This window comes from Lepidothrix coronata, unplaced genomic scaffold (assembly GCF_001604755.1).
Source record: "Lepidothrix coronata isolate B3197 unplaced genomic scaffold, Lepidothrix_coronata-1.0 Scaffold18, whole genome shotgun sequence".
Taxonomy (NCBI): Eukaryota; Metazoa; Chordata; class Aves; order Passeriformes; family Pipridae; genus Lepidothrix; species Lepidothrix coronata.
The window spans coordinates 4,935,069-4,955,097 of NW_016690198.1; the positions used below are offsets into that span (position 1 = coordinate 4,935,069).

The 20,029-nt window shown below is 37.0% G+C and overlaps 1 protein-coding gene across 6 annotated transcripts in view; it reads left to right on the forward strand.

The window, feature by feature from the left end:
* Positions 1-13,925, forward strand: part of TNFAIP8 (TNF alpha induced protein 8) — a 60,635-nt gene extending 46,710 nt beyond the window's left edge. For 4 of the 6 annotated variants that reach the window (XM_017807393.1, XM_017807392.1, XM_017807391.1 and 1 more), the window contains one exon: positions 11,491-13,925. In XM_017807393.1, the coding sequence (XP_017662882.1) occupies positions 11,491-12,056 (566 nt within the window). In that variant the 3' untranslated portion in view covers positions 12,057-13,925. Of the gene's footprint in view, positions 1-4,765; positions 4,785-8,424; positions 8,826-11,490 lie in introns of those variants that run through there. The other 2 variants (XM_017807395.1, XM_017807394.1) reach the window with 2 other exon arrangements.
* Positions 13,926-20,029: the final 6,104 nt, after the last annotated feature.

Genomic DNA, 20,029 nt, shown 5'->3' on the forward strand with positions numbered 1-20,029 from the left:
TAATAACTAAAGCAAACGAAAACTGTATTGCAGGTGTTATTTCAACCTTCTGGACTGGTTTTTTTTTGTTACAATAAGATTACAAAATGTGGTAAGAGGAGAGCATTTCATAAAGAGGTGTGAAAGATTTTTATGCTACTTCATGAAACAACTTCTGGTTTTCTTTGTTTTATGGATGCATTTCTATCCTGACTACAGAACAGGACACACGTTGGTACTGGTGATACTAATGCAACTGCTGAAAACTTGGTTCTTTTAACCATAATGCCAGCAAAAGTACAAGCCTTAAGCCTGCTATCACCTGGGCACAGTCTCACTTTGAGCGAGGAGGACAGGAACTGAGAGACTTCTACCTTGAAATATTGATTCTACATTCATAACTTTGTGATATTTTCTCATAAATTTTGATCTTATCCTAAGATTCCCTGCCTGGATTGGGATGTGATTTGGTTGTTTCATCAGCTGATTCCCTGTCACAAGTCTGGTTAATGGTTCTAGTGCTCAACTGGCTAACTGTGAGAAGTAGAGAGCTTGCATCTCTGCATGGCATGTTGGGATTCAGTCCAGGGAACTTGGGATCAGAAATTTTCCCCACAGAACTGTTTCAGCAGAAGCAATATAGAGGTTTGGATACACACCGTATAAACGAATTTATTTTTCCCTACCTTTTGCAGAACTCAGTACTGATATTTGTAACTATACAGATTAGTAATGAAAGATCAAAGAGTCTGTTTTGCAGAGCAATATGGAAAACCTACATTTTAGTTTTAACATATAATATATAAACCTTGGGGTGTCTGCAGAGAGTCCTATTCCTGCTGACAGTTTACAGCAATGACAATAAATTTCAGTAAAGTAGGAATAAACACTTCATTTATTTGAGTGCATTTATCCTTGGAAGGTTTGTAACCTCAAATTCCAGGGACATATTTTGAGATGATTTTATGTATCTCTGAAGGTCAGTACTTGCAAGTTTCTTTGAGGAATTGCTAGCTGACCTGTGATTTCAGTGGCTCTCTAGGAATGTGATACCCTCAAGTCTCTATCCCAAGGTGTTTACAATTAATAAATTGGAATCAATAAAGCACTGAATTAGTACATGCACAGACAAGCTTCTACTTAATTAACTGCACTGTGGTGTGTACGAAACTTTGACCTTGAAAAATGCATAAATTACATTATTTTAAAACTTTAATGAGATCTGGTTTTGCCTTTGCTATGTCTGATTTACCAAACTGTTCTACAAAGATAATTTTATTGATAGAAGGAAGAAAATTTTGGTTTAATATTAAGAGAAGTAAGCAGGTGACACTGGTGAATATTTCAGCTACTGATTCCAAGGGCTGTTTTTCACTACTTGCAAATGAGACAATGAATGAATCTTTCTGTTCACTTAAAAACATTTGTATTAAAAACATTCACTGAGAAATAGTGATGTAGAGTTTTCTTCCAATTCACTTGAAACAGTGAATCATAAGTTTGAGCATCTTTGAACAGAAATGGTGGATACTTCAGGAAGAATAAAGTTTTACTCTGGTATCTTGTGATGTCTTCATCAAGCTCACAGCCTTGTCCTCAATGGTGGAAACAGAGATTTAAATTCTGTGATGCAAGACATTTGTGTCCTAGTCGTATATTTGAACTCACTTTTCTTTGCAACAAGCAGTTGGTCTCAAAATCAATTGAAAGAGCTGTAACTTCTAGTTAGATGTTGATTTGTTTGTTGTGGCTTTTTGTGTAATGCCATGCAGTTTGGGAGGAGAGGATATGGTGAAAAAAAGGGAAACTGTTGACATTTTTATTTTGGTGCAAAAATATAATCTGATTCGGAATTGACATTGACGGTGTTCCTGTTTACTACTTGAGTGCTTTCCTTCTCCAGGTTCAAGTATGGATTTCCTTCTTCTTACTGTTTGGGTAATAACCTTGAAAATCTCAAGGTACAACAACCTTTCCTGGTGGTGTATATCCCCTCATAGCTGATGAGTGCTGTCTATTGCCTAGTTAAAAATGCCATTTGATGCCAGTGCAAAGTAAGGAAGCTAGAAGTTTAAATTCTATGGTAGTCAGCATCTGTAAACCCCAGTATAGTCAGTTTCATACTCTTTGCCTCGAGAAGTGAATTACAATAGATTCAGATTTTACAGAATCACAGGACAGTTGAGGCTGAAAGGGACCTTTGGAAACTGTCCAGTTTTAGTCAGTAAATATATTTGCCACATTTAAAAATAAATAGGATTGCTGGTGCTTTGTTAGATAACAAAGTTCTGTACCCAAATAATATTGCTTCCTGATGTAAAAGAAAATGACAATGTTGCACACATGATATTTAGCCAGAAGATTAAATTTTACAGAAGAATAAGTTGCTAACTGTATTGAAGACCTAATTTTTCTCCTATGTTTTATATTCCACCGGAACTTAATGACATTAGTGAAAACAAAACTTTTGAGATGGTCGGAAGGTGGACTGGTGTTTTGACAGCCATAAGTTTGAGAGTTTTGGTGTTGTTAAGTCAAAGATTTTAAAGGTAGTTTGGGGTTTTTTTTCAGTAACTGTTATGTATATAAGTACTTTGCATACTTTTTCAGCTGTTTTGAGCATTGCTTTTGAGTTGGAGGTGCCAGGAATAGAGCAATCCAGGTGGAAACAAAGAGGAGTCAAAGCAAAACCTTCAAAAGATAAACTGTGTGTTTCGGTCTTGAGGACCCTGTTCTGAGCTGACAGCAAGGGAGTAGAATGAAGAAGAGAAAATACTCCCAGCTAATGATTTCATGGCTGGATGTTTGGATGAAGGTCATGGAGTTGTAGTATGGATACAGAAGGAACAGTCTGTGGCTACTAAATACGGGGGGGAAGTTAAAACTGAGGGGTTGGTTTATTTTGCTCATTGTGGAAAGGGAAAGCAAGTGAAATCCTTGTTAACTGTGCAGAGAAAATGACCACTGCAGCCAGCAAGTGTAGTCCTTCATAATGACAGGTACTATGAATGATTAGTATGGAAGGGTAGACAAAGTATTTATTCTCTGTACAACCATGCATTAAATGCCAGAAGATTTATCCTTCGTGCTATAAAACAGGAAAATGGGTAGTGGAAAATTAAAAACTAATTAAAAAGAGATGCAGGATGTCACTAGTGTCCCAGGCCTAAAGAACAGCCAGTATCTTGATATCTTAGATGACATATTTTGTTGTGCTTTATAGTCTGCATTTCAGTGTTGATATTCAGACACCTCAGAGGGAGGTGTCTCAGACACCTGAGAACCGAGAGCCCTGGGAATCACTACCAGTTTTTTATGTAGCTGGCAGTCTTCAGTGCCTCAGAAGTTTCTTTAGAAAGGACAAGACTGAAATCAAATGTTATGTGTGTGTGTGTGTGCCTTGTTTAGTTTCTCAGGGCAACAAGTGGAAGATAAAAGAGTAATTTTTATATATATGTGTATGTATGTGTATATATACACACACAAAGTGAACAGTAGCAATCCAGCCTAATTTCAACATTATGATGAATGACAGATACGAAGGGACTCCTGTCCTGTCTGTAAGAAACAGAGTGTGTAGTTTACAGATCGACATGGAGAAGAACAGAGAACCAAAACTAGGAATACAGGAAAAACATTTTTAACTACTTTCAAAGCCATTGTAAGAAGACTCTGCTATGACTTTCTTTACATGGGATTCAACATATATGCCCTTTGCATTTTGACAGCCAGGTTGCTACCTTGTCCTTGGGACTGAGTTCCCTGTTCCTCTCAGGCCAGGTTGCTATCTTGTGTCGATATTCCAATTTGTTGTAATTTTGCAACATGTATCTTAATCTTAACTTCCACCCCTCCACCGATGTCAAATTTGAAATTTCTCCAATGAATTCCAAGTTTCCCAGGGCTGTGGGCCTCAGAGCTTTTCCTTCTGTATTCAAGCCAGAAATTCTTCTATTATATATATAGGTTCTGTGCCTACAGCCTAGTTTTTTGGGGCTTTTTGTGAGAAGACATTCTTTTTGCCAGCATGTTGTAAAAAAGATACCTCTTTTTTAAACTTTAACTTTTGGTAAGACATTCAGCTGTAATGGCCAGGTTATTTTATTGGAAGTTCCACTTGGGTCAGGGAGCTTGGCACCATTGCCTTCCTGCAGTTTGATATGTGTTTCTGAGGCTAGACAAAATATAGAGTACCTGCATTGCATTTGATTGATTGGAAGGAATGACGTAAGATATCATTTATTTCCTCTAGAAAGATTTGTGCAGTATTACTCTTCACTGTGCATGGACACGTGGTAGATACCAAGGAACTTGATGCAGCCCTGAAATGGCCAACAGCTGAAATATACAGGCTGCATATTTAATACCACAGCAACAGTTGTTACATTCCAACAAGGATAACACATGGTGGCAGAGGATTGAAATACCAAATTAAGTTCATGACCTTGTTCCTTTTGACTGTCATTTTCTCTGTTTAATATCCAACATATTCTGTAGTACTCTTCTGTAAGAGCAGTCATAAGAAGTTAATCTGATTTTTTTTCTTCTTTTTAAAGCTACACTGTTAATTAAAATACATGCAGAGGCTCTAGGAAAGAGGGTTTTTAGAAGGCTTTTTTAAATGTCTAAATCAGCTGCAGTATATGTATCATGTGATGCACAGGCTGGCTGTGGGAAGCAAAAGCATGTAAAACCAGAATAACTTGTTGGCACTGGCTGCTCCCATGGGACTGCAAAACTCTGCACATGCTTTCTTGTTGGAAATAGCATCATTCCTTTCCACTCTACCCAGCCTTAACTTTCAGGTACATTTTTTAGCAATTCTTCTCACTTCTTGGTCAAAAAAGTATTTTTTTTCTGTTTTTTTAATGTTTCGGTTCTGTTTTTACAGCAAGAATGTTGGTCAAAGTGTTTTGTTGTTTGGTCAAATTTTGGACATTTTAGTATGCCAAGGTTAGAATTAAATAGCAAAACTCAGAAGCAATATCATATGCGTTTTGCAAACATCTTGACTTAGACTTATTCAACACTTTATTGAGGAAGAAAAGGTGTTCCAAATGATGTGTTTTGGCTTTTCTTTTATCTTTTCCATGTTTCTACAGCTGAATATATGTTCTATATACTCATACAGTATGCGTATATAGATTAGACATACTGTATATTTCCAAAAATGCTTCATTAGCCATATTTTTTTTCCAAAATTCCTTGATTAACCATTGCTTCAGAGTGACTTGCAGCCTCACAGCTGACTTCCAAATCCAGTAAGACTGCTCAGGCAGTATTTGCCATGCATTAGGCTTGGCTTCAGATGGAGTGCTTTTTCTTTTGAAGGTCTTCCATGTGAATGCTAAAATTAGTGCACGTTGCTTGATTAGTTAACATTCTCATAGTATGCTCAAGTTGGTAACAATTATGGCAAGCGAGAATTTACTACAATTTAGTGTACCTATTAAGAGAACTGTAGGCAAATTGTACTTGTGAAAGAATGCTTTGTATGCATTGAAAATTTTAAACTGTTTTCCAGTTAAAAATGATATTCATATATAAATCCCCCTTTTTAAAAACAAGGTGCCAAGTAAAATATTTGATCTTCCAATAAGGACCTTGTGTACATGAATCAAAAAGTATGTGAAAGAAGTAAGTACTGTACAGGGCCCCTGTTTGAGGTTGTTTTTTTTATTCTGCACTTGGCCATTTGTTCTCTGGGTTTTCTACTGCCTGATGGTGCTTCCCCAGGCTATCTGGACTGTTGCTGTCTTTCTCTCAATAAATTCTGTGGCTGTCCTGGTCTCTTCTCTCTCCTGCCCTCAGCCAGCTTAGAAGTTGCAGTGCCAGTGTCTGAGGTTGACGAGTGAAAGCTGTCAGAGTGCTTCTGGTCTTGCATGTCTGGTACAAGCTTCAGTTTTCATCAACTTTTGAAAAGCCAACAAGTGAACAAACCCTTGTGAATGTGGAGACTGGCCAGTATGCTGAAGTGGCCGTCTGGGAACTGCTGTATTTTTGGAAGGATTCCTACATTTTAAGGACTTTAACATACCTTTCACCCAGGAAACTTCGAAGCACTTAGATAAGAATGAAAACACTGACTCTTCTATTTAAAAAGAAAAAAACCAGCACCTAAAAACCTTTTGGAAACTGTGACTCCCTCACTCAGATGGTTATTGAGAAGAAGCTATATATCATGGTGGCAGCTAGAAAAATGAGCTTACCTTATTCATATCTGAAGAGTTCATAGTGAGTGTCCTACCACTCATGTTTTTTAATAATTTTGTCATGTAATAAGTATATTGTGAAAATTACAACATTATAACAGGTTTATGACTATTTCTATCTATTCTGTACATCAGGATTGTTCACTGATGCTAACTCTTGCAGTTTACAACCATTGGGGCTTTCCTTTACACAAATTCATATATTTATATGCCCTGTATCTATTTTTGTAATGTTTCTGGACTTTATCATTCCTGAAAACAAGGGTAGGCCTGTAAAGACCCAGAAAGCAGAAGGCACAAGAAAGAGTAAAAATTCAGTAATTTTTTTATCCCTTCACATCTAGGCAATCTCATGATTTTAGAGGTGCATGACTCATGGTCACGTACACTCAGAGAGCAAAACGCTGTCAATTCCACTTGATTTCAAGTTGCCTCCCTCCAGGGGAATCATGCTCTCTCACTCTAGGAGTCTGAACATCCAATTTGTGTGCCATGTGCAGACTTTTAGCTGTAGCTCTCCCACACAGTGTATAGAGAGGCAAACACATCCACACAGGATGCCTGGCAGGAAATTGATTGCCGTGGTTCTCAGCGCTATTGTGATAGTCTTTTAAATGCTGCCTGGAGCCCTCAGTCAGTGCTGTCCCTTTCCTCCCAGTCCCATGTCAGTGTTCTTTGTGCCTTGCCCAAAACCCGTTGTCATTTTTGGGCCTTGCACTCACCAGGTACCGGTGCAGCACGTGGTATTCCAGTCACAAAAATGAGAACTGAGTCTCACGCAGCAGTGTTGTTATTAATGGCTTCACAGTCACATTTTCTCTTCCGTTGGGACTGTTGTATCAACATAGTGAGTATCAGAAAGCTCAACTCTTGATTTGACCACAGAATTTAACATGGTTCACTGTCAGTTTTTACTGGATGGCTCTTTTATGGTCCTTCTTTGTTATTAGAAGTTTAAAAATACTCAGTGACTCAATATTCATTGTCAGTGTACATGACATTGCATACTCTCAACTGCAAGTGATGTTGAATGTACTGTAGACTGTTACTTTGTGGCAAAAAAGGTGGTTTTTTTCCCAATACTACCTTTCCTTTCTTTTTTCCTTTTAATGTAAATATAGTTGAGACATAGGGTATGTGGTAGTAGTCATTTGCCACAGTATGAAGGGAGGTGTACTAGCTTCCATAGCTTCCGTGTGAGGGAGAAGTCAGCATCATAGCAGCAAGCATTAGCCTGCTTGTACTTTTATAGGAGTCTCCTGAGAGCTTACTAAGCACAACTTTAAATTTTCACTGAAAGTTTATACTTCCGTCACAGTTGTAAGGAAAACCTCTGCATGGCAAAATATTTTGGGAAAATTCTACATGTCCAATATTTATTCACTTTAACACAAAAATACTGTGTTAAACACACACATACTGTGTGTTTGGTTGTTAAAATGAAGAAGTTTCATGATTTCTAAGTTCACAACATTCACAGGAGGCAATCTCTAGAACATTTCCTCCTCTAAATCATAAATTAGATTTTGCATTATCCCTATGATTGGTCCTGTGAATTTCAGAGTAATGGAGGCAGGATTTCCTTTGAGGGCCTTTCCCCTTTGACTGCTTTCCTCTGTGGAGGAGTGGCTTTACTGAACATAATCATTCATATTTGTATAGATTTTGCAGAAAATGACATCCCATTGATTGCAAAGGAGTATTTCTTGATGATACACTTCTAAAAAGTAAAGTGTAAAACTGCATAGGAAATAAATAGGAGCTATAAAGAGCAGTTGGGAAGAAAAACAAGCTGTGAGGTTCTTAAAATTAGTGGGAATACCTGCCCAAGTTCTGGGTCTACTGCAGGTCACCAGAGAAATGACACTATTTCACTTTAAAGTGCAAGGATAGGACCTGTCAATACAAAAGATGTGATAAGACATCTATATATCCAGGCCAGCTACGGTAATCTCTTTCAAAAGGTGGCTGCATACAACAATCCCTAAGAAAATGAGGCTGCTTTAAGTAGTTGTCTAAATGTGCAGTTTTAGATGCTTGCGTCTGAAATTGTAGTCAGAGGTTTGGCAGGGGACGCTTGGCTGCCCTCACACTGAGAAGGCATGCAGCTGGTGGCTGCCCCTCCACCAGCACCCTGTGAATCAGGCATCTCTGATACATGCGAGTGTCTCCATCCGCAGCTACCTGGTTAATGTTCTAACCTCTTCTTGACGTGTCACCTGTCCTCTCGAGTCACAGGACCTTTCTTCTCCCTCCCTTTCTGCAAACTGTTCCAGTTGGCAGTTGGCAGTAACAGCCATCAGTGTTGCATTGCTTGCTCAGCGGTGCAATTTCCTTTCAGCTCTCTCTTTGAGGAAGTGAAACCACTGTGATGTATTTTTACATTTTGAGGTGCCAGAGCAAAATGGAGCACTGCAGGCGGGAGAGAAAGGTAGCTGAGAAGAGCTGCTGTTACGGCGAAGGGGAAAAACCCATATTCACTCTGTGATAGCTTCTGACAGTGTTTCAAAGTGCATGATAAAGCGTGCAGTGGGTTTACTGGAATAAATAAGCCATAGGCAAGTCTTCACCTTGGGTATTTTGCTTCTCTTTCTGCTGTCAGCATTAACAACTGCAATTACTTTAGATGAACAAGTAAGTTATAATTTTACTATTATTTAAGGAAGTATGTGTTTCTGTTCTGAAGGAGCTCTACAATCTTACTGCTTAAACTCAGTTTTATTTATAAAGCTGTGAAATACATTTTAAGTTTTTTTTATCATTGGTAATGAGGAAAAATTCTGACTATAAAATACGAACAGTTAGGAAGTTCCTTTTTTGATTGGTTGAAATACTGAAGTTTGGAATATACATATTTAGCAATTAAATTAGAACCCATGTAACAGCCCAGGGAAAATGAAGCTGACCTCTGATGTTTTTGTGGCAAAGTAGATAAAAGGTAACTGGCCATGCTAGGTAGTCCCAAAACTTGGACAGATTTTAGAGAAATACCATTAAGAGTTTAAAAGCTTTTGTAAGGGAGCAATTCCTGTTTTGATTACTAAAGGTAACTGCGTGTTGAGCTCCACTTTGTCAAATGTGAAATTATGCAATATGAGGGGTTTTCTTGTTGAAAAATTGTAAAACTTTAAGGAAACCGTCTAGTTTTCAGTTTCTTGAAATTGATACTTTGCAGGTTATTGTGCTAAAACCATACCTGAGTGTTTGTGTGACTTTCTTGAGGCAGGTTATGTAGATTTAGAACTATGGAATTGTTCAGGTTGGAATTACCATGGAGCATTCCATGTGATATAGTTAGAATTTTATAAGAATGCCTACAGCATCCTGGTAAAGAATGCTTAAAAATATGGATATTTTGTATATGTGGGATTTTCTCTGCAGATTTCTGGAAGATATATTGAAACAGTAACTGCTATTAGTGTGAACATCTGTATATTTGTGAAGAATGTGAGCAATTAATAAGTAAGAAGACTAGGTAATAAAAGTTATTATAAATAAATTGATATTCCTGGTTTGGAAAGGGAAAAAAAAGTTATTAACCTGTAGATCTTTGTACAGCATTGGCTGTTGTGTTCTAGTATTTGACCACTCTTTGAGATACTTGGATTAGTTTTATTTTAATAGTAACAGTTGGAAGTTTTACATTTAAAAACACAAAAAGTGAATCAAATATTTTCAGTTCAGTATAACTGCTTAGCATCTTCAATGTCTTCCTGTATGTTTGTGGTTGAGAAGTGTGTCTGTCTTGTGATCTTGAGTGTTTTGCCCAAGATAGTTAACAAGGGGTTCTTTGGTTTCTGAGTATCCTTGTGTAGCAGAGATTTTAAAAAATGCTCTCAAACACTTCACGCTTCAAAACAAAATAGTGACATGCACTGAAAGTCTTAAGAAACAAACCTGCTTGAAAGTTTCTGGGATGACAAAAAAGAAGCTAGTTATTAAGTTTCTCAAAGATACTGTTGAGTTAAAAATACAGATCTGTGTTTCATGTCCTGAAGGACAAGTTTCTTGTATTTGCTGAAACCCCTGAGGCACCCTGCATCTGAACACACCCAGCTGCCCACATACCAACAGTTAAGAGGAAACCTTTTCCAAATTCAGGGACTTACTGTCTGACATCTGCAGAGTTGATGTTTTCATTTAAAAAAAAAAAAAGAAAGGAAATATTTCCAGTCCCTGTGTTTGCTAAGCAAACCTTCCATATGTATAGTAAATGTAAACAGATGAAGCTTTCCTTCAGCCTGTCTGAGACTCCAGGAAAGCTGCAGCACAACGGCAGCCATCTCCCAGGCTGTTCAAACTGGAAATGTGAACTCACATGCGCCTTAATGGAGAAGGTGCTGCAAAGGGAGCATGCTGTAAATAATTGTTGCTGGCAACAGAATGAAGAATAACATTTCACAAGTCAAGTTTGTGAAGGAACGTTTGGGGTCTTCTAAGTATCTGAACAAAATTACTGACTGGTCATTGGGTATATTGGTGCAAGCAAGCATAGTTTGGGAAGTGGAAATCTGTTCTAGTATCTACGTCATTGGTCACCAAAAGATTTCTTTAAAAGGTTATGCTTGCAAGTGTTATGACAATCCCTAGACTGTTAAATTCTGGCTTTTACTGCATTAAGTATAGGACACAGAAATGTTAATCTGTACTTGCTTTCCTGAAAAATAACTTCTTCAAATTGCATCCAGAGGATCTCAGTATTGTTTGCTGACAGAGGATTTTTGTCTTTGTTTTATATTCCTGTATGTCTTGTCTATATAGATATCTACATATATATAAAATATATATATAAAAATAATAATAGATGTGTGGGTTCTGAATTCACTGATCATGTAAAAGGCTGAGCAGGAAAAGGTTTACAATGGTAGATTCACTGAATTACTATCTCTATTTGAGTAGTAGTGGTTAATTGTCATGACATTTGGGGTAGTCACGGTTTCAGATTTCATTATGAATGTGAGAATCAGATGAGACTTAACGACGCATCTGATGAAATAGGGCAGATTTATTGCCTCTATTTGAAATTCCATCAATCCATGTATAGAGAGATCTTTCAAACGGTTTCTGAGCAAGTTTATTTGGTATTTTCTCAAAAATAAAACAGTCTAAAAGAACGTAAACCTAAACAGAGCAGAGTTTTAGGGATTTAAAAGATGGAGTTTTCTGCAACTACATTGCATTATTTTTGTGGCAGTTACTAAGTCTATCATGAATGGCTAAACATGGAAATGTTCCTTAACTTGCTGTCCAGAGAATGTCCATGTGGAAGTACTGACTGCATACTTTTTTTTACCCCTAGTGGCCACAGATGTCTTCAACTCCAAAAGTCTGGCCATTCAGGCCCAGAAGAAGATCCTTGGAAAAATGGTGTCCAAATCAATCGCAACTACTTTGATCGATGATACAAGCAGTGATGTTTTAGATGAGCTTTACAGAGTAACAAAGGAATATACACAAAATAAAAAGGAAGCAGAGAAGATCATCAAAAACCTCATTAAAATAGTCCTCAAATTGGCAATTCTCTACAGGAACAACCAATTTAATCAGGATGAAATAGCATTGATGGAGAAATTCAAGAAGAAGGTTCATCAGCTGGCTAAGACCGTGGTCAGTTTCCATCAGGTGGATTATACCTTTGACAGGAACTTTTTGTCCAAACTGTTAAATGATTGCAGAGAGCTACTTCATGAAATCATTCAGCGTCACCTAACTGCAAAGTCACACGGACGTGTCAACAACGTGTTTGATCACTTCTCTGATTGTGAATTTTTGGCTGCCTTGTACAATCCCTTTGGACCTTATAAACACCATTTGCAGAAGCTTTGTGATGGGGTCAACAAAATGCTAGATGAGGGGAACATATAAGTACTTGTATTAGAGGTGACTGCCCATGAATTATTTGTAGATGGAACACTGTTGATTTATGAAGGAATAAGGGAGCATGCAAAGAGGGTTTTTTTACATATTGACAAATATTTCCAAATGTCTTTATTAATTGATTTCTTATTACGAACTATGTGTTGCTATTCACAGTCCATCTGGAAGAAAGACTGTACAGGACTATTTTTACTATGCTTTGCCTATGAAAACAGCTTGATAAAGACAATCAAACAGAATGATCCAAGTAGAGTAAGAGTCTTGCAAGATAGATACACAAACCAAAACAATATGCTGTCAGACAATCAGCATCTTTCATAGATTTACAGAATTAATTCTAAACTATCAGAGTCCAGTAATGTTGGTAACAGACTATCCTGGTGATGGTACACTCTGTAATTTTTTTCACTTGTAAAATAGATGTATTTGATTCATTTATAGTCTTTTGTGCTCTCTGCACAGATCACAGCTTCCTAGTATTGCCATTATGAAGCACTGAATTTAAATAATATCAATGATGCTGTCACGTAGAGTCTTAACAGCAGGCTTGTGCATCACCAGCTCAGAAATGAAAAATTCCTGTCTGGAAAGAAGGATCTGCCAAATATAGATCCTTATAGACCTGCACAGATGCTTGCTTACTTTGATTATATGGGGATTATTTGAGGAATAAGCTACAGTAGAGTAGCCGAACTGGGGAAGAGTATTCCCTAGAAACCACCTGCAGTACCTAATTTTAACTCTGCCTATGATAAGGTAAAACACAGTGACTTCTCTGTGCAATTCCTTGAGATATTTAGAATTCTGCTACTAGAATCATAGAATCAATCATTTGGGTTGGAAGGGTCACAATTCTTTTTGGAAAGGTGTGAGTCAGTATATTTTATATGCTAGTCTGATGTGTACGATGATGTGAATTGACTAAGGTTGATCATCTGAAAATAAATTCCAGCCAATTTGCTTTCTGTACAATGAAACTAGAAACAGAAATTAGTTTTATCATTGTGTTATATACTATTTAACTAATGGAAAAATGGAATTTTGAATAATTTGTTTTCTTCTTTTCTCACTTCCTACTTTTTATCCTTCTTCTTCTCCTTCATCTTCTCTCTGCCTTGACATTGGGGATAAAAAAATGTGACTTTCTAGACACTGTAATGTACTTTAGAGCATGAAGTTAATACATTTCAAACAGCCGAAGACTTTTTGTTAGGAAGCATATACAGAATTTGCTGTTTATTTAATTGCCAGTGTTTTTGCTGTTTGCTGTGTCCTTTTGTTTTAATGAGTAAACCAAAGAATATTTGCACTCCAAAATTTTCTTGCCTTTTTTTTCCCCTTGTTTCCTTTTAAATTGTAAAGAACAGACTTGGTCTATACCATCAACAGAAACATCACAGCCTCTGACATATGGTTTCAGCATTACTTGTAATTTTTAAGAGAGAAAATTAAGTTTTATTCATGTTTGGTTTGTCATTAGGTTCTGAATATTCCTAGAAATGTGACAGAGAAATGTGTTCAAAATGTGAACTCATTTTATAGAAGCCACTAGCGTCCAGCAGAGAGAGAAGATTTATGTACTACTGAGCTGGAACAACAGGATAGTACACCAGAATTTGCCAAGAAATAGATTATTAGGTAGATATCTGAAGGAATATTATGTAAGATCCCTTCCATTAGTTTTCCTTAAACAGTAAATACATTATACTGGTGTCCATCAGAAGTCATGTATAGGGATGCAACATCATGAGAAAAATCGTACAAATTGTAGAGTTTAGTTTCTGATCTATTTATTTTATTTTCCAACCTAGAAAGAGAAAGCTATTTGTTTTCTTTACCAGATTTTCTCTCAGGGGTGAAAACAAAAAGGAACTTGAGTTCTAGAAATTGAAACAGTTTTCTTTACAAATCCTATTTCTAAATCATGTTCTGATTCTCCCAAAATAGCATAATTTATAAAAAATTGTAAGAGTTACTGAAAGGAGAGGACCATGTGTAATGTATGCGTGTGCTGTGTAATCCACAGAAGATTTTCTTCAGCCATGACCCAGAATATTTTGATTGCTCAGATTTTTATTTTCTCTGGGATAAAATTTGCTGAAATGGTCTCTATAGATTGTTAATGAACACCTACTTACATGTATATGAGGCATGTATATTTTCAGTACACAGTACCTTCTTACTTAGCTTCATTATCTGGCTATTTATTGTTAGAATAAGTGAAAATTGCTCATGAAGATTTGATTATAAGCATAAAAACTTGATAACTAGGAGAACTTTTATTTAGCTCACAACTGAGTTACATTCTTCTGAGATCCTGTAACAATGGTTCTTGTCTGACCTTAATTTTGAATTACAAAGAAGAGACTTCTGTAACGATGAAAGAAACCAATTGTGTTGGGTTTCCAGCATCTACCATTGTAAATAGAATGACCTAGCACTCAAGCTGTATACTTTTTCAGTTACTTTATTTCTACAGCAGCATACATAATTTGTAGCCTTAATTATAAAAATTCAGAAATAAGTTGATGGCATTTTTCCCCGTAGTAAGGCATTGACCTCCTGCAGAAACTTGACATAGTCAGAATTTTAAAAAAGGTTAGAATGGTGCTGTTTAATTAGCATAATGCCATTATTCTGTGCTGCAAAATTGATACAATACTGTGTTTTAATAGGGTAATAATGTATTAAAATCCAATTGTCATAGATACATTTTACAATAGGCTTTTAAATCTCAGTACCTTAGGTGTTTCATATTTGTAATGTCCTTTCAATGCTTAGTTAATATGTCATGTCTAATGCCATTAAAATACATGTTGGTGAAGTTCTGGAAGTTAATACTAATTTTATAGCCTTTTAGAGGCACTGAAAAAGTGCCAAGTCGGACCTTGGGTATGTTTTGCACGACATAAAGAAATGTAATCTCAACCATACAATGAAAAGAAGATATAGGGAGGTTATCATGGCCATTTTGTGCAGACCACCTTAGAAGGGATTCAGTAGAGCTTTTGGCCACCCCTTAATTATGTTTGTATGCATAGACAAACAAAAAGACTCAATTGGGTTAGTTACAAGCCTTATTCTTGTCCTTGAGCTCTCTTGAGATTTATCTCCATTTAGAAGGTACAGAGATTTTCAGGAGTCTGGAAGCTTTAGGCAACTGATGTAGGGTGATATATGTGGGTTTTTTTTTCCTAAAAGGAAAATACCAAGTCATGTGTCTTCTAAAAAAAGATTCAACTCACCCATTAAGAAAATTCCTGTAAAATAAAGGAGTGAGATGGCCAACTGCTTTCTCATATCTCTCCCCAAGGAAATAAGGAACAGATTCTGATGGCAGTTGGCTTCAGTCACTTTCCAGCCCCATGTAGCTACAACAGCTATAATGTGATTATTTAAAGGTAAACTGGACTTCTGCCTGTAAATTTCCAAGGGATCAGAGAATGCTTGTTTTCAGGGCCTAGCTGAGAGGAATCCACACCACAACACTGTCAGAGGAGAGTGTTAAGGATGGATAAGTTGTACACTGTATGGGCTTGGATGATTTCTCTATGGATCAGCATTGGCTATCTGGTGACCTGCTACCACAGCTTTCCTTTGGCCTTACGTGCCTCTTCTGCCCTGCTGAGCACCTGAACTACTCTTAAGACAGGTCAACTCCTTCCCTACTGTTTTTACCACAGAATTATATTACATTGTGTATGCATCTAAGGGGAACAGTAGGTAGGCTACATTACCCACTTCCCTTGATGAAAAAAAACAACAGTGGTAAACACCAATTTCCTGGGTTTTTTTGCAATGTAATTTGATCTCTGAATAATCTACATTTTGATTTAGTTGTTAATACTGTTTTGGCTATAATCTATACCCTCATCAATGTAGTAAGCATTTAGCTAGGATTTCAGTACATGTAGTTCTGAGGTTTTTTTTTTAAGTGCTTTTGAATGCATTACAGAGGGAGTACTTCAGCATGAACATGAAATGAAAATTCCTGTTTGCATAACCATTTGGAGAGAAACTTTGTTACAACTGTTTTTTATTGAGATTTGGGCAGGTCAGCCAACATTCATGGTTAAGTGGCAAACATCTGTGCTCTGTATAAAACAACTGTCAAAGGAGATCATATTTGTCCAGAAAAGTTCTGTAGTATCTTATTTTTATGTTTTTCACATAAATGAAACTTATTTTGGGAGAGGAAAGTGTCCTACTTATCTCAAAACCAAAATTGCTACTCAAAATGATACTATGACTATTACTCAGAAAGTTTAGACTAAGTAATGTAGTTATTTCCAGTTTGTTACAAACAAAACAAAACAAAAACCAAACAACCCTACTCAAAAAAAACCCCAAAACAAACAAACAGAAAAACCCTTCCCTTTGAAGAAGTTCTGAAAAACTAATCCATTCTAAATTACCAATCTTTTCATGCTGAATTTTGCATCCTGCAATTGAAATTATATCACCAATTTGTAATTCATATCTGTAGCATTAACTATGTTGGGTTACCATGTGATTTATTTTCCGTGTATAAAAATAAAGGCTATGTTGAAGAGCTTTCTCAGTTACAGTAATGCTCAGTCTATATAACAAATCAAGATTTCTTAGTGTTTCAACTACAAATTGCTAAAGTGACCTCTCTTTTCTTAGTACTCAGTTTTATTATTTAGAGTTCTGTTTTCCAATTTTAAATTTGATATTTATGAGCAAAACTCTCCTGAATCAATACCCACTTTGCCTTGAAAGCTTGGGAAATACAGATGCTGATATATAACTTCTAACAATCTGTAAATTTCTACTTGCTAGCACAACACCAGTTTCTGGAGAAATATCCCTTGCGGCATTTCTTTCTATTAGGGAGCAAATTGAAAAGAGGCAGCTTATACCTTTGGGATGTACCATAATTACACAGTATCAGTCTATAATGATTAAGAATAATGTAATTAAGAAGGTACTTTACTTACCCAGCTTTCCCAAGCAATCAAAACTTATTTGCTATTTGTTGTTCTCCCCTGTGGGAAAGTTTTGGTGTGGTAGGTGGAGGACAAAGGTGGAGCTTCCTACAGTTACTGTGATATAAATTACCATCACATGTAAGACGTTCCACTACTCTAAAAATTGTAACACTAGATTTTACAATCATACTTTCCATTGGCTTAATGATAAATTAATTCCTATTTTAGTTTGTATTAAATATTTGAGTTTAAAATATGCTTTTATTATGCACTTAAATATGAGCTGAAACAAATTAGAACCTGGCCTTGTGCATCATATTACACTTCCTTGGTTTTTTTCCATTAGTAAGTTTTTTGTGTGCTATAAAGAAGCTTCTTATTGGATATAATTCTGAAGGTTTTCATAAATTCAGGTTGTTCTATGAGAAAATTGTTGGCTTTCCACCCACTTGTTCTCCAGTTCCTGCTGGCACCTTTTCAGAGTGTCAGCCTAGTGGTCTTTAAACATGGCAACATAAAGTTTCTAGCTGGCAAGACATTTGTGAAACATTTTGAATTACATTTTTCAGATTTCATTTATTGTTGGTTGTTCTAGCCAAGCCACAGATCATGGTGGGTGAAAAATATTGTTTGAGGTAAATTGTGTGAGGGTTTTCTAATGCAGGGAGTATGGTGGTGTAGATGGAATAAATCAGCTCAAGTAGGGCCCATACACCACCAACCCTGCTTTTCTTGTGTGGGAATACAAATGCACCAGTTATACTCCACCAGTTATACTCCATTACAGAATAGTGTTGAAAAACTACTTGGCTTTCTTGAGCAGGATTTAGACATCTTTTATTTTGGGAATCTGTTTCAGTAGCTGGGCTTGGCTTGGGTTCTGAGAAGAAAGTCCCATGGCTGTTGATAGCCTGATGTTAATTAAAGGTTCGTGTGACATGACAAGACAGCCTTTCCCCATTCCAGAAGCACTTAGCTGATGCTTTCGGCTTACTTCACTGACCGGACTTGAGATACTATGGTTTTTTGCTTTGTTTGGGGTTCAGTTTTGTTTTTGTAAGGAGTCATGACCTAGAATTGTGTATTATCTGCTAGGCCTGCTAAGAGATTGCAGAAATAAAAGAGACTGAGGCTATCTGGTTAATTATCCTTCGAGGCTTTGAGCCAGAGGGGAGTAAGTGCATCGGTCCCAGGACATGACATGAGATCAGCTGTTAATTTCAAGAGAGCTGGTTCTGTATCTCAAGGATCTTGATAATTCAGCAAATTATCTCATCCTTGGAACTAAAGTGAGTCTCTTTACCTAACTAAAAAGCTGTCTCAGTGACAGGCTGCCTAACTTGATTTCAGTGGTATGGACACTCCCAAAGGTACATTTGCTGTGCCATCAAATGAGAAACTATTAGGGAAAAGTAGAAAGGAAAGCTCAGCACTTTTCTGGGAGGAAGGGCTGTGATCAGGCAAAGGTCTCATTAAGTTTGCTTTGCCATCCACACTGTGATAAGGACTACTGCCTAGTGTAAGCACAGACATTTGACTTTGGCTAAATAAGACATTATGTTTAAGCCTACAGTTTCAGTATCCTATGACACTGCAACCTACAGTTTACCCCAAAGCTAGAACTGAGAAGCTTGTGCTACAAAATACGGAAACAGGGAAGGAGGCCCTTTATTCAACACTATCAAAGAAAACAAGTCTTTGCTACTGCTTGGAGCTGGGAGAACTTTGGCTGGGGAATTCCTACTTCCCACCTCATTTCTGATTAGCAAAGCAAGTGTTGGAGAGGAGCACAAGCAAACTACAGGAAAAGGTGTTTATGTTGTTACTTCATTAACTGGCTGTTCTCCATCTTGTTCCTACATAGAGGGCTATTCCATACTTCATGTATTCTTGAGTAAAATTGCTCTTTACTGCAGGCTAGGGAGGAATTCTCATCACAGAATATAGTCAATTTGAAACCATGTTGTTTGGCTTTCATTTGCATTTTTAGGATGGTTAGAGTGGATGCTGGCAGAATGGGTATTCCTGAGAGATAACTGGAACTCTACTGAAATGAATATATATGTACTTTTGTGCACAGAGAAAGCTTCTGTAACATTGGGAGTAACAACTGTTGAATGCCCTTGGTAGCAGCTTGAGAGAAGAGGCCATTTTAGAAGGCACAAAAGTACCTTATATATATATAAAGTATCCTATTTGTGCTTAGATAAGCACAAAAGTAGCTTATCGTTTGTGCACACTTTGTGGTCATAAAAGGAGCTGCCTGGATTTATTCTACAAGCAGAACATCATGGAATTTTTGGCTGTTCTAAAGCTCAATATGGCTGTTAATTCAGAAGCAACTCCACCAAATCAGTTTTCTCAAGAGGCATTTCAAGTCTTCCATCTATTCGGTTCATCTGTAGAGTCTGTTTACTTGTAACTTGGTAGTAGTGCCAATATGCATCTGATTTCCACAGAATGCAACATATGGTTATTTGCTAGTCTTTTTACCTCTTGTTTTAGTTTTTGTTTTACCTCTTGTTTTAGTTTTTGTTTTAGTCCATGTGGGGTTCTATTCTCTGTCTTTTCTCTGTTTTTGTTTTTTTTTTTTTTTTCCCAAGGGGACCAAGGTAATGGAGTTTTCATGAAGAATCGCTTAGAGTCAAATAGAGCAGTTGTGTTATGGGAGTAACACCATAACCTTTTGCTGGCACCTCCCTAATATCTCTCCACAGGATGCATTTTCAAAGCTGTAGATGTGCACACATAACTAGTTTCTGCTTCACGAGTTTGTTCTACTACTGTGTTACTACATACCTGCTCAGCAGTCCCCCAAGCCCTGACTGACCCAGGGCTTCGGTCTCCCTTAAATCCTAAGTCTCTGATGGAATGAAATGGAGAGCTTCCATAGTGCTCTGCTTGTGCCCCCTGCATGGATTTTCCACTTGATTGAGTGGTATGTGCAACAAATGCCAAAATAATGTTTCTTGCCAAAACAGGGATATGAGACCTCCTGTGATGTGGGTT